At 34.2% G+C, this 15,418-nt stretch overlaps 1 protein-coding gene across 1 annotated transcript; it reads left to right on the top strand.

The window, feature by feature from the left end:
* The first annotated feature begins 888 nt into the window (after positions 1-888).
* Positions 889-11,436, top strand: LOC121991692 (ATP-citrate synthase beta chain protein 1). The gene is made up of 17 exons (XM_042545699.1): positions 889-998; positions 2,588-2,713; positions 2,812-2,914; positions 3,886-3,951; positions 4,033-4,156; positions 4,379-4,513; positions 6,437-6,497; positions 6,578-6,654; positions 6,877-7,032; positions 7,143-7,271; positions 7,382-7,514; positions 7,598-7,725; positions 7,969-8,074; positions 8,169-8,245; positions 8,315-8,385; positions 9,988-10,272; positions 11,076-11,436. The coding sequence occupies exons 2-17, from the start codon at positions 2,614-2,616 to the stop codon at positions 11,149-11,151; spliced, it is 1,827 nt and encodes a 608-aa protein (XP_042401633.1). The 5' UTR covers positions 889-998; positions 2,588-2,613; the 3' UTR covers positions 11,152-11,436.
* The last annotated feature ends 3,982 nt before the right edge of the window (positions 11,437-15,418 follow it).

Raw genomic sequence — 15,418 nt, 5'->3', positions numbered from 1 at the left:
CTAATTTATGACCGTCCTTATTAAATTAAATTAATATATGAGGCATTCATTTAAGGAAAATATTCATTATTATTTTTAAAATAATAAATTCATTTATCTAAAATTCCAACCTAAATACTTTTGGATGAATTTTTAAACTGACAACATATTAATATGATTAAATTTGCATTTAATATAGTATTAAATTTATATTTTTTCCAATCAATTAAGATTATTATAAAATATATTAAAATAAAAAAATTATGTTAAATTTGTTAAGCCATCAAGACTAGATTATTTCAGGAAGATTTTGCAAGAAAGGTGCTTAACTTACGAATTTCCTAAAAATTTACTTAACTTTTAAATGTCTTTAATTAAAGACGTATTTATTTATCATTTTATTACTCCGTCAATTACTATAATACTGCATTCAAATAACAGCTGTATTTTAAAATTAATATCATTATAAGTTGATTTTCAAAAATTAATTTTTAAAAATCAATATAATAATGGTGTTGTATTTTAAACAACAACACTACTTGATTTTTAAAATGTAATATCCTAATAGTGTTGAAATGTGTTCTTTATAAAATAAAAAAAATAAAAGTTATTTTTTTTAATTTTACGTATGCTGATCAATTGTGAAGATTTTCTCCTTCCTTACTGCATTTACTTGCTCATTTTTTGAATTTTATCAAGAGACGTCATTTCCAGTTCCATTCAATTGGCTCCTTTTCAAACCCCGGTTTGGTTTAATTGTACTGTGAACTTGGCAGTTGCGGAATGGCCGAGTAGGTTGGGGTTGTGTGTGTGGGTCCACTGGCACGTGACCAGTCGCCTACCACCTACCGCACCCACCTCTCTCTCTCTCTCTCTCTCTCTCTCTCTCTCTCTCCGTCTCTCTATTTATACGCCCACGCCTCACTCCTCCAAATTGTGGCTTGTGGCCTGTGGGCGATCCCGTTGCGGTTTGAGTGCTTCCCTCTCCGTGCCAGGACCGCGATTTCGTTGCTCTTCAGGTAGACTCGCCTCTTCGCTTTCTCTTTTCGTGTAGGTATCAGATTAATCTTCCCGATTCGGATTTTGTCTAGTCAAAATCGTTCCTGCAAGTCGAGATCTGTTGATCTGCGGAGCCAGAGTTGAATCCCACACTCATTCTAATCGCTCATCTTTCCTGTTGAGGAGCTGTCATTTTCTAATCGCTCATTTTTGAAGTATTATTTTCTCATTTGGTCGATTCAAGTCGGGGATGTCAATCCTCAATACCGGGGTTTCTCGCGTTTCCTGGATCTTTATGTGTTTCGATATTGGATCTTCATCTGTAATACTCGCATGAGATCTAGGGAGTTTTGCTGCAGAAATATCACCGAGTTGGATTTTGATGTGAAGCCTTTTATGTATTGGCCAATGTTTTCAAAGTGCGTACATTTTTGGAACTCTTGATTCTAGGGCGTGCTTGATTAGAATCTTCGGAATTTGGAGTTTTTGACTAGAGAATGAAATTCTGAACTTGTAACTCAATCCGTGTGACTAGTTTAGTATCTTTGAAGATCGAAGTTGATGAATGCAAAAATAATGATAAAAATTTCTATAGAGGATGTTTTTTGAATCATAAATTAAGATACTGTAATCAGTCTTTATGACTTGTTTATATGGGTTGGTAGAGTAGGAGAGAGTAAAATGGATTCATACCTCAATCTCAGCTTCATGCTGAATCAAAAGGAAAATTGATAAACTGACTGATCAAATGAATTCGGCGTCCTTTTCCCCAATAAAAATACAATACATTTCTATATCAAATACTCACCATAATCATTCGAAGCAATAGTGAGTGAGATCCTTTTAGTACTGGCTCTTAGACAATTGTCATGCAAAGTATCATTTGTAGGGAAATAGCATGTAGCTAAAAACCAGCACTTTAATCCAAATATCATCAACAACGTTGCAGTCTTGCAATAGGTTCAACAAACTCTTTTGCAACAGGCAGTTCAGGTGCAGAGTGTTTTCCCTTGCAAAGGAAGGATTTAGTAGGCATCCTATCTTCCTAGGAAGAGCTAAAGTGGACTGTTTAACTTCAGAGTTATTAGGGAGGATGACTAATCTTCCAAAGATTTCTTCCAATCATAGCTATGAATCCTGCTCACAACTATGTTGTCTTGGATAATTGATGCTTGGTTTGACTATTCTATTCTAACATTATCTAACTGTTTATTTTTCTCTTTTGAATGGTATGATTTTTCTGTGGATCAAATATATTTTTTATAACTAGTTGAAATGCTAGTATTTCTTATTTTTCTTCTGGACATTGTCATTTACATGAATTTGCAAAATGGAAGGAATCTCTCTAAAAAAAAATATTGGTCAAATGACCAGTGTTGGAACGTAATAACTAATGCACGAAGGTATTTATTCCATACCTTTTGTTTTTAGGTTTCATTCCCACACTCTATTTATGTTATTAATATTGCAATAGTTTACATAAATGGAGTGATAGAAGACATCTATATGTCAAAAATTTGATATATCTTGCTAAATGTGATCTTGGTATGCATAATTATAGGTTTATTCTTTCTGGTAAAAGGAACTAATTAATTTGTATTGTTCACAGCTTGCATTTTGTTCTCACTGACAATAATGGCCACTGGGCAAATTTTCTCGCGAAATACTCAAGCTTTATTTTACAATTATAAGCAACTTCCAATCCAGAGGATGCTTGATTTCGACTTCCTTTGTGGTTTGTTGATATCTTTTTGTTTCTTCTTGTGCATCCTTTGTGCTTATGTTTGAGGGTTACACTTTTCACTTGTCTTGGAATTTTTTGTTTGATTATAGGAAGGGAAACACCTTCTGTCGCTGGAATAATAAATCCTGGTTCAGAGGGGTTTCAAAAGCTATTTTTTGGACAGGAAGAAATTGCAATTCCCGTCCATTCAACGTAAGGCATATTATATCTACATTAGCTCTTAAGGCTATTCATGCAGTTATCATCCCTCAATTTTTACTTATGCAATAAAATGATTGGACCAATATAATCTGTAGGTTTCGTTCTGGTATATCTCATTCTATTTTATGCAGAGCACCATCTTGATGACAGATGTATATTTCCATTTCTTTTTCTGGTGCAATGAATTTGTCTTCAAGTATGTCACACAAAGGGATTTGTTTTTTTTTTTGCAATAAGGCAAGAAACAAGAAAAAAAATGAACAGTAATATCTAGGGTTACAAAAAAGTGTAGCTGAAGCATGTTGCAAGATTCCTTGTACAGTTTGCATTTATAATGATTACAGTACAAAGCATATCACATAGTGCAATGAGTTATTTACTTTATTGCAAGGTTTACAATTTTGTGCCATGCCGGACGAAGTGGGTGACATTTGTCATTCTGCCAACTGCCCGGTACGGCACCGCATGCCATTGTGGGGTCATGGAGGCTGCCGGGAGGATCGTGGGGGCTCCACAATTCCTTTTTTTTTAAAAAATATTTTTTGTATTTTTAACTTTTTAAATATTTATATTAAAATATATCAGCACCTCATGATACGGTAATGAAACTGTAACGTTCCATTTCGCGACCGAAACTCCATGTGATTCGAAATTTTAAACCATGCTTCAGTGAATAGATAATACTACATAGTTACTACTTTAAATGCTTTTAGGAGATATTTTGATACATTAATTACCATTTTATTATGAATGAAAATAGTCTATTGAGTGAAACCTGTAAGTTCAGATAGCTTTCATTTACTTGTTAGAAATTGGTTTACATGGATTTGATAACTTTTCTTTTGTCATTCCTTCGAAAGTGCCAATTAATCATTCTTTCAATTTATTAAACAGTAATTTTTAGCTTCTATTGTTTGATTATCTGAACAGTTTGTTGATGTTTCTTGTATGATTATCTACAGAATTGAAGCAGCATGTGCTGCACACCCAACTGCTGATGTTTTTATCAATTTTGCATCATTCAGAAGGTTTGGGATTTTTTTTTTTCTTTTTTTGCATTCTTAGAAAGCAGTGCATTTTTTTGATACTATGCTTCATTGTTATTGCAGTGCGGCAGCCTCTTCTATGTCAGCTTTGAAGCAACACACCATTCGAGTAATTGCTATTATAGCTGAAGGTGTTCCAGAGTCGGACACAAAGCAGCTAATTGCATATGCAAGAGCTAATAACAAGGTTAGAAACATGAACAAGTCTGAAGAATTCTTGTAATTCAGTCAGAACAGAACATACTTTAGCTCTTAAAACTTGAACTTTTAAAATTGAAATATTATATAGCAAAAACACTAAATTGGTAGTAAATATAAAGAGAGGTGCATTTTTTAGTTGGTTTATTGTTCATAGTTCCTGCACTAATTTCCATTTTCATGTTCAATACCTTTTCAATGTTCGTTTCAGGTAGTTATTGGTCCATCCACTGTTGGAGGCATTCAAGCTGGTGCTTTTAAGATTGGTGACACTGCTGGAACAATTGACAATATAATTCAATGCAAGCTTTACAGGCCTGGATCTGTTGGATTTGTGTCTAAATCGGTACTTATACTCTCATTGAATTATTTCATTTTCTAAACTTGTTTTGTTTGCATGGTGTTATCCTTCGTCTGTAGCAAATTTATTATTACTATCTATGGTAAAAAAGTAAGCAATTGGACAATATTTTCTGTGGGTGTTCATTCCCAATGACCTTGATTTGCTGCCACCTTTTATTCTAAGTTATTAGACACCAACTGAAGGTATTTACTGTCCTAGACAATTTATGAGTGTATCCACGGTTCTATTGATCATATAGCTCTTTTGTCAAACAATTTTGTTAATAAGATGAAAGTTCCAAAGTCCTTTTTTTGTTTGTTGGGAACTTTTTGGATTGTCATACCTCTGCAACTTACTTGAACTTGTACATAGTGTTCATGTAAAGCAGCCTAGTAAATGGTATCCAGAGATATTTTTTTCCTATACAATTATGTATGAGAATGCCGAGTAACTTTCATATTACTGAGATATGTTTGAAAACACAATGAATATATCCCTTAAAAGGGAGGGGCGTTCAAGCTTTTCAAATGATACCATTTTCAGAAAATAGCATTTTTGACATAATGAATATATCTAAAGGGAAATACTCTGAATCTTTTCAAATGGTATCATTTTCATAAAATAGTATTTTTGACACAATGAACATATCTCTTATAGGGAGGGATGCTGAATCTTTTCAATTAGTACCATTTTCAGAAAATAGTATTTTCTTATGCTAGCTTCAAACAGAGTATTTTCAGCAAGCATTAACTTTACTCACACGATAGCTTTGGTGTAGGTGTAGCCTATATGGATATTGGTATACTGTTGTATTCTGACTTTGGTTCTTATTTATAACAGTCTTACTATATGGAGCAACACCGGACAACATTGGTTATGTAGTTGTAATTAGTAGTCATAAATTTGGACACTATCCTTTAATAGGTGACCTGTCTCTATGTAAAATTCATTGGCTATGTAGAGTTGTAGTTAGTAGTAAAAAGTTTGGACGTCATCCTTTAACAGGTGCCTGCCTATCTTGGTGTAAAATTTAGCAATATGTATCTAATATAAATATCTCTACATATTTGTATATATCATCATATTTGATATAATTTATTATATAATATTTGTGTACATTCCTTGCATCTTTTCAGAAATTGGAACATGATTAACAATCTAATATGTTGTATTTTACTCGGACAACACAAACACAAGCCCATTTTGAAGTATCAATATAGGGATTGTGGATGATCATTCTAATTGTTTTAATTAATTTGTATCTCTTGGATTAATGTGGCATGCATCATGTTTGCATCAAAGCTAATTTCCTGATTGCATCAAACATTAGAATCCAGAATATGGCAAGGGTATTTAACCTTTGTGATTTGCCCCTAGGCTAACAGACCAAATGGGAGATCTAGGCTTGGTGCATTGGTAAGGTTTTTTTTCATAGTAGGATGGGAGAGTAGCATTAGATTCATGATTAACTTTGTTTTAGTACATGCTAGATCTTTTTAGAAACCATATTGGTGGAAGGCTACTCCTCTGTAGAAACCACATTAGAGGGAGCTTCATGGATTAATATTGCTACACTTGTGTTACTTCTAAGTTTATTTTTTTATGATGGCTAAATGACACAAAACAATAAATAACTAATTCTGACTTGTATACCATGGAATGGAGAACACATGGTTTCCTTGTTTAACACAAATCATACTAATTGTATACCACTAGTAAAACTTGTACCATGATACTTGATGTTTCATATTCATTAGAAACTAAATTACATCACACAATTTTCCCTCATCTCACATTACCACTATCCATGCACTAGTGGACTATGTCTTAAAAAATGGCTCCTCTTTCCTGGCTAAAAACTCAAATTAAATTGTTTTATTTTATTGTATTACTTGTCAGATATAATAATTTTTCGTGTCGTTATAGGGTGGCATGTCAAATGAGCTTTACAACACAATTGCCCGTGTCACGGATGGAATTTATGAAGGTGATATTACTGTTATTTCCAGGTTTTTAATACTTCTGTTTGTAAAATCTTGATCTGAGTTCTTTTGATTTGCTATTCAGGTATTGCAATTGGAGGAGATGTTTTTCCTGGCTCAACTCTTTCTGATCATGTTCTGCGCTTTAACAACATCCCTCAAGTATGCTACCTTGAAATTAATCTTCTTGAGTAGTATAGAAAAGCCCGTCAGCAAATAACATTCCTTAAGTATAGGAAAAAAAGCTCTTTAGTGAATACCATGTTTAATTCAAGCTCTGGATCACTTGTCATGTAATGCATTAAGATAAACTGTAGTTGAATATTAATCAATATAAGCTTCTCCTTAGAAAAGGAAAATTACTAAACTCCTTGTTCTATATAGGTCAAGATGATAGTTGTGCTGGGGGAATTGGGTGGGAGAGATGAATACTCCCTTGTTGAGGCTCTAAAAGAAGGAAAAATTCATAAACCAGTAGTGGCTTGGGTTAGTGGAACCTGTGCCCGTCTATTCAAATCTGAAGTGCAATTTGGCCACGCTGTGAGTTGAACTTTATCTTTTCATATTGTGTCTTTTTGACCATCTCTGCTAACCATGATCCAAATCCATTTTTTCTTCTTATTTTATCATTTCTTGATTTACTAAACTAGGGTGCAAAAAGTGGTGGTGAATTGGAATCAGCACAAGTGAAAAATCAGGCACTCAGAGATGCTGGAGCAGTTGTTCCAACTTCATATGAAGCATTTGAGACTGCAATCAAAGAAACATTTGAGAAGCTGGTATGCTGTTGTGGTTCAGTTTGTTTCTATGATATCAATTGGTATTATTTCTGTGCACTTAAGAAGAATGCCAATGCTGGTATTTATATCTTGTTCTCTTTATGGGGTAGGTTGAGGAAGGGAAGATTTCTCCTGTACCTGAAATTAAACCACCTCAAATTCCAGAGGATCTTAAATATGCAATCAAAAGTGGGAAGGTCCGGGCTCCAACCCATATCATCTCTACCATTTCAGATGACAGAGGTGCAATTTAATACAATTTTTTTCCTCGTACAAAATGGACTTTCAATGCTTAACAATTTGCTAAGTCGCATCTCTATTCACAGGTGACGAACCTTGTTATGCTGGCGTACCTATGTCTACTATTGTCCAAAGTGGCTTTGGTGTGGGTGATGTCATCTCCCTTTTGTGGTTCAAGCGTAGCCTACCACGTTATTGCACACAATTCATAGAGGTCTGTTGGAAAATGAGTTTCTCTCACTTGTTTTAAGTTGTTGACTGGTAAATATTATTTCTTTAACAATTTGATGAGTTTGACTAATATTTTAGTTACTTTATGCAAACACGATCTGCTAATATTTGTGATATCTGTAACCTTTAGTCTCACATCATTTCTTTCTGCAATTGTTAGATCTTCATGATGTTATGTGATATCTGTAACCTTTAGTCTCACATCATTTCTTTCTGCAATTGTTAGATCTGCATCATGTTATGTGCTGATCATGGTCCCTGTGTTTCTGGTGCTCATAACACTATAGTTACAGCAAGGGCTGGAAAGGATTTAGTCTCCAGTCTGGTATCAGGTGAGTTCAGTTTTATTTGGCTCATGTTAATAGTCAAACCCAGGGCTTTGCCTATGGTCATTGGAAGGAAAAATGAGCAACTTCTCAAATACAGGGTTACTCACAATTGGTCCTCGATTTGGTGGGGCAATTGATGATGCTGCTCGGTATTTCAAAGATGCATATGAAAAAGTGAGTATATAAGTTTTTTGTTTATTGTTTATTAAGTTGCAGTAGTACTAAATATGTGTCTGTTTTCAGGGCCTCACCCCTTATGAGTTTGTTGAAGGCATGAAAAAGAAGGGCATTCGAGTACCAGGAATAGGACACAGGTTTATATCTCTGAGTTTATAATGATTTTCTATATTCTATAAAAGATATTCATGATTTTTAACTATTGCTCATAGTGTCAAACAAGTTTCCAGAACTCTCATGCCACTTTCAAAGCATAAATTATACACATGACCGATCACCAATTAGTTGATTATTTTTTTTTTGGATTTTGTTGTACATCTCTATAAAACTAGCTTGCTTAACTAATGAAGTTCATAGGCAGTCTTCCTTTTGTTTTCTTTATGTGGTTTTAAAGTTCATCTAAGTACCTACTAACAAGATACTTAATAATATTTTGTGTCTGATTGAGACTGTAGGATAAACATCCAAAAAGAGAAATAAAAATTAATTTTGTGAATGTCAAAAAAGTTCGTTGAAAACATATATATAAGACATCTGAAACTATATATGATGAATTAATAACCTAATACTGATAGTCAAAATTTAAATATGGAGCCAATTCTCTCTAATATGATAAAAGGACATGTCATTTAAATATGGAGCCAATTCTCTCTAATATGATAAAAAAAAGGACATGTCATTTTTTTCCAGTCTTCACTCTGATATGATTAGAAAGAAAAGACATGTCTTTTCTTTCTAGTCTTCACTCAGATGATTAGAAAGAAAAGACATGTCATTTTCTTTCCAGTCTTCACTCTGAGATGATTAGAAAGATACTGAGTTAATGAGTATCTTTGGAGCCAATTCTCTCTAATATAATTATAAAAAGGGCATGTCATATTCTTTCCATTCTTGACTCTAAAATGATTAGAAGGATACTCCGAGTTAATTTTGTGAATGTCAAAAAAGTTAGTTCAAAACATATAAGACATCTGTTTTATATATGATGAGTTAATAGCCTAATACTGATAGTCAAGATTCAAATTGGGGTCAAGTCTTTCTAATATAAATAAAATAAAAAAAAGACATGCCATTTTCTTTCCTGTCTTCACTCTGAGATGATTAGAAAGATACCGAGTATCCAACATGGATGTGGATTTAAATATCCATAGTTGTTTTTAAGATGTTTTTACACTTTGATTGGTAGGGATATTAACTACAACTTAATGTGTGCCCGACCAAAAATAAATGCAGGAAATGGTTATTATGACGATACTGATTGGTACTAGCATGTATAAAATAATTGCTTAATATCCCAAATAATAGTTATAACACGATCTCACACTATCACCAGAAACATTGATACTTAGATAAGCATTAGTTAAACACCACATGCTTTGATCAGCCAAACTGTAACTTTACTGATTAGACTGGCTTCCCTAATTCATATCTAATCTGAATGACTAGTTTGGTTTAAGCCACCTTTTCTGGGCATGAATGAAATAATTTGGTAAAGATTAAAAAAACAGAAGAATATTTTACTTTAAACTTTTGTCAATAGTTATTTTTTTTTTCTTGGAGGTGGATATTCTTTACTAGCATTGCAAATTGCCTTCCATCTTCAAATATATATATATATATAAGAAGTGGAAAGGTAGCAATATATATGCTAGTGATGCTCCATTTATCACTGGACACTTTGCGTAGCCATCCTAAGCTTTTGTTCGTATTAATGACACATGCCATATTTGGGGAAACAGGATCAAAAGCAGAGACAACAGAGACAAGAGAGTGGAGCTCCTGCAAAAGTATGCACACACTCATTTCCCGTCTGTAAAGTACATGGAATATGCTGTGCAAGTTGAGACGTACACTCTCTCAAAGGCAAACAACTTGGTTCTTAATGTTGATGGCGCAATTGGATCTCTTTTCTTGGATCTTCTAGCTGGAAGTGGAATGTTCAGCAAACAAGAAATCGATGAGATTGTCGAAATTGGATATCTAAATGGTCTGTTTGTGTTGGCACGCTCAATTGGTCTGATTGGGTAAGTCAAGCATTCACTTTTCAATTGTCTTTATTTTGTAGCCCTTCTATTCCATGGATTTCATTTTCTTCGGTATTAATCATTGGTGGCAGAAAAAAATAATAAAAGGTTAGGATTTATCTAGTCCGTCATATTCCCTAGCGAAGGCAATGTGCTGTCTTTAGTCTCTCTTAAGAGAGGAATTGATTTGAGAGTCAGTGGACTGACCTGGTAGCTAGTTACTTGATCAGTGAACCTCTCTTTGCCTTATGAGTTTGTCCACTATGTCAATAAGAAACTGAAGTAGATATTTAATCCTTTTAGGGTCTGTAAACTTAGGTGGAAAGTTGGGAAGGAAGAGAAAAAGACTTGCAAAGTTACATATGACGCTTCATTGTTCTGTACATTTCTTTGTCACTTCCCTTCCTTTCCCTCCTATCATCAAAAGAGGATTCTTATAAATGCTTAAATACTAAGAGATTTTCCATCAGTGACAATATTTTGTTTTAGATTGGGCTCACTTGGCCTTTAACATGCTACTGGTCCCTCATTTCTACCTATAATGATATTGGTACTGAGATGGACACGTTAAAGATAGTATCACATCTCCAAATATGGGTTCTGATCATGTCTATATCATACCAATATGCCTTGGCATTTTAGGTTAAGATTTGGCTTCCTCGCCTTTAGAAGGAAGTTGAGAATAATTTAATCTTGTCTACCATGATGAAATATAAGCCTTTGGGGCACAATTTATGGTTTACCTGCTTTTTATTGAATTCTTGCTTCTTCATTATATATAACACTAATCTTGGAATCCACAGGCACACATTTGATCAGAAGAGATTGAAGCAGCCACTCTATCGACACCCATGGGAGGATGTTTTGTACACAAAGTGATCACTTTCAAACGCATGGCGAATCCAAATCAACTTTACTTTCCCTTCATTATCAATTTTTTTTTTTTCTGGGATTCACACAAGTGCTTAAGCAGCTTTATGCGAGCCCATTTTTCCAGTTTTCTTTCTTAAGACTCTGCCTGTCTAATTGAACCTGCTTAACCTCACATGCTTGCCTGTCTAATGATTGAAGGTTCAGTTGACTATTTTTTTTGTTCTCCGACACAAATAAACTGAAACATAAGTTGGCTTCACTTAATTTTATAAAGCTGATTTCTTTTTCTTATGCAGGTACGTTCAAGGCTATAATTTCTATTTCTAGTGTTCTGAAACAATTAAGGATAAGAAAAAAAATGGATCTTTAAATTTATACGCAAAGTTATGGTAATCTAATTACATAGCTCTTGATGGGAAATTCTAAAAGCCTCAACATAAAATGAATAATTGTAGTATGCCAAAATTTCAATTAATTGATTCTTTTTGTTTGATTTTCGAATGTCTCCCTATATTCTTTTATTTCTTGGGTGGCTATCTCAGCTTGTTTAGTTCAATTTGCTTGATCCACTTAACTAGCTCGATCATCTAGCCTAGCCTATTCTGTGTTTGGTTTATTCACTCAGTCCGTTTTAGTAAACATGTTTGGCTTTTTTGTTTTGTTCAACTCTCTAGGTGGATGTGATTCGTTCCATTTGTTTAGCGCTTTGTCGGTTTGGACTTTAGCCCGGTTGATTCACTTATGCTATCTATAATAATTAAGAGAGATGAAATAAACATTGAAGGCAATAATTCATCCTTTAGAATTAGTATTCTATCTTATTTTTCTATTTGAATATTAAAATAGAATCATAAAAAACTAAACTCTTGTTTCCATCGTATGTTTCATTGTGCCCAGGGGAAAAAAAGCTAATTATAAAAGACGCGTTTTTAATAATAATAATAATAGAAGGAAAAAAGGACACTGAGCCTCGGATTATTTAATCTTCAACGCGGCAAATCAATAATAAGATGGAGATGACAAAACAAGGAAAAGGACGACTTTTTAAAGACCTCAGCAACATCATACTGCTACGCCAAATATGCATATGCTTTGGAAAGAAGAATGCAAGGAGATAACTCAACTCTTGAGGGTGGTGGACCATGGTACTTTAGTGGCAGTGGGAGATAATGATGTATCCGATTTTAGCATTAATACAATCTATTGTACAAGAAGATAAAGGCTGTTAAGTTGGAACTCATTTTTAAAATGTCTCTCACATTTTTATTAAATGTTTTAAAATTAATGATGCGGTAATGGAGATAGGCCTATCTGACATGAGGTTAACTATCAAGGTAGAAATCAAAGTTAAAGTGATCAATATCTAGGTATCAAAGGGTCGAACGAAAGATAATTGCAATGGCTTGTCAATAGTCAGGGCCCGACCGGCGGGAGACATGTCCGAGTAGATCATCCTGTTGAAGTGTATACTGAAAGCCTAAGCTTTGTAAACATTCATTATGAATAAAGAATCACATTTGGTCTAATTATCTACATTTGTTTGTAGTTGTTCATTTAATTTATATTATAGATAACATAGTATGTGGTGTCACATACAGAAGATGATGTTATCAGTACCTTATAAATTATAAACAGTAGCTCACGACCAGAATGGAAAGGAACAAACCATTAGAAAGTCGTAGTGTAATTAGATATTAGTTTATCTTGACTATATAATTACACTAGTACACTCAGAGTGTATTGAGTAGGACCATTTGAAGTCATTCCTTTTATACTGACTTTATAAAGGAATAAAGACCTCAGTTATTATGGAAGTTTGTGCTCTTAATCCTAATATAATAACAAGCATATATGTTTGATATTTATTTCTTTAATTTATCAATGGGTGAGATTTAGTTCGATGAATCAATAAACCCGATAAATTGGGAAATGGTATCGCTGTGTGTTGTTGATTATAGAAGGAAACCGTGTCCTAGTGATACTAGGTTGATAATGTCCTCAAGAGGAGCTCATAAAGATTGTCATGTTAAACCCTGCAGGTGGACTTAGTCCGATGATAATAAGGTTGAGTGGTACTACTCTTGGACTTAGATATTAATTAAATGAGTTGTCAGTAACTCACTTAATTAGTGGACATTCGATATCTTAAACACAGGGAGACTAACACACTCATAATAAGAAGGAGCCCAAAAATGTAATTTGGGATTGGTGCGGTAGTTCAATGATAGTTCTCTAGTGGAATGAATTATCATTGATAAAATTAAGTTGTGTGTTCGGGGCGAACATGGGATGCTTAATTTTATCAGGAGACCAAAACCAATTCTCCTCTCGGTCCCTATCGTAGCCTCTTATTTATAAGTACTATACCCACATATACCCACCTTAAAGGGGGCCGGCCAAGCTAGCTTGGGAACCAAGCTAGGGCCGGCCTAAGCTTGGGTTTAAGGTGGCCGACCCTAGCTTGAACCCAAGCTAGTAGGGCCGGCCATAATTAATTAAAAAGAAAATTTAATTTTAATGTTTATTATTATGTGGAAGATTTAATTTAAAAGAGAATTAAAATTTAAATATCTCTCTTGTAAAAATTTACAAAAGATTAAAGAAAGAGATTAGATTTCTTTCCTTATTTGTAGATTGGAGAGTTGTTTTATTTTCTCTTTAAAATTATTCACATGTTAATAAAATTAAAATTATAGATATTTCCTTTTATTAACCATGAAGAGATTTTAAAGAGAAATTTTATTTTTTAAAATTTCCGGAAACAAATAAGGAAAGTTTTAATTGTTGATTGAAACTTGTCCAATTTGCTTCTATTGTTTTGGCCGGCCATCATTGTTTAATTGGGGAAATATTATTTTATTTTTCTCAATTAAATCATGTCAAGGAAATTAAGGAAAAATTATTGTAATTAAATTTCCTAATTTACCTAGGCCAAGGAATATAAAAGAAGGGGTGAGGGTGCCTTCATGAGACACAACATCTATTATTCCTCTCCCTCTTTTGTTTCTTGGTGTGGCCGGCCATCATCTCCATCTCTTCCTCTTGTGGTGGCCGAACCTCTCCCTCTCCCTTGGAGTTCTTGTGGTGGCCGGATACTACTCGGAGAAGAAGAAGAAGAAGGAGAGGAAGCTAGCATCTCTTGGAGCTTGGTTAGTATTTTGATTTTCTTCTTTGGTAAAGTTCTTCCTTTGTGGCCGAACCTTGCTTGGAGAAGAAGAAGGTGGTTGGTGGTTTCTCATCTTGGTAGATCGTTGCCCACACAACGTCCGAGGTTAGAAGAGGAATACGGTAGAAGATCAAGAGGTTTTTCTACAAGGTATAACTAGTAATTTCTTTTTCCGCATCATGCTAGTTATTTATGGAAATAATACCAAATACAAGAGGCTTACGTTCTAGTATTTCGAATATGTTTTTTCGAAGTTGTGTTCTTTTGTTTCTTTCTTTTCCTTGTGATTTGATTGTTCTCTTTGGTTAACCTAAAGTTATTTTAGGAAATTAAATATTAGCTTTCTATTAAAGGTTTTGTCTAGTCGGTGGTGGTTGCTCCCATATCCAAGAAGGCCATGTGCCTCGCCGCGTCAGTCCTGGGAACCTTTATGGAAATTAATATTTAATGTAATTAATAACTTAAGGTGACTTGGGTCGAACGTGTTAAGTTCCGCAGGAGATCCAAGTCAAAACCTAAAAGAACAAATAGATTAAGTTTTGGATCAAACGTGTTAAGTTCCGCAGAGATCCAAAATTTAATTTAAAAGAACACATGGTAGCTAGGAAAAGGTTCAGATCTTTGTACAAAATTTTTTGTAGAACCTATAGGCTTTCCGAGTAGCAACCAACAATTGGTATCAGAGCTAGGGTTTTGCCTCTGTGTATTTGGTATTTAGTTTAATTATGCACATGTCATACATAATTTAGGCAGGTTAATAGTAGGATGTGCTAACTCTATGGATGCAGGATCCAACTATTATGGCTTTTAGTTAATTATGTGTGTGATTGGACCCTTGGACATGTCAAGGGCAATTTATATGTGTGTGCATGATTGTATTAAAATACAGCAGGAGCTGTATTTAGTTTTGTTAGGATTTTATTTTTGATCTAGATACATGTACATTCCTTTTATGGAATATAGGATCAAAATGTAAAATTCTATTTGTGTCGCGGATCGAATCTTGCAAAGCGTGGAACCTTCTAAGGACCAGAGGCGCAGCGGAACTCGGAGCAAGATGGATGCGACAATTAGACCCGGTGGCGGTGGCCAAATATGGCAGCAGCT

This window comes from Zingiber officinale, chromosome 6B, assembly GCF_018446385.1.
Source record: "Zingiber officinale cultivar Zhangliang chromosome 6B, Zo_v1.1, whole genome shotgun sequence".
Classification (NCBI taxonomy): Eukaryota; Viridiplantae; Streptophyta; class Magnoliopsida; order Zingiberales; family Zingiberaceae; genus Zingiber; species Zingiber officinale.
This window is presented reverse-complemented; position numbering and strand designations above follow the sequence as displayed.

Bases quoted from the DNA above. Each gene is read 5' to 3' on its own strand.
- LOC121991692 (XM_042545699.1), top strand. From the start codon at position 2,614: ATGGCCACTGGGCAAATTTTCTCGCGAAATACTCAAGCTTTATTTTAC. The intron at 2,714-2,811 runs GTTTGTTGATAT...GTTTGATTATAG, and splicing joins TGATTTCGACTTCCTTTGTG to GAAGGGAAACACCTTCTGTC. The intron at 6,498-6,577 runs GTGATATTACTG...TTTGCTATTCAG, and splicing joins CACGGATGGAATTTATGAAG to GTATTGCAATTGGAGGAGAT.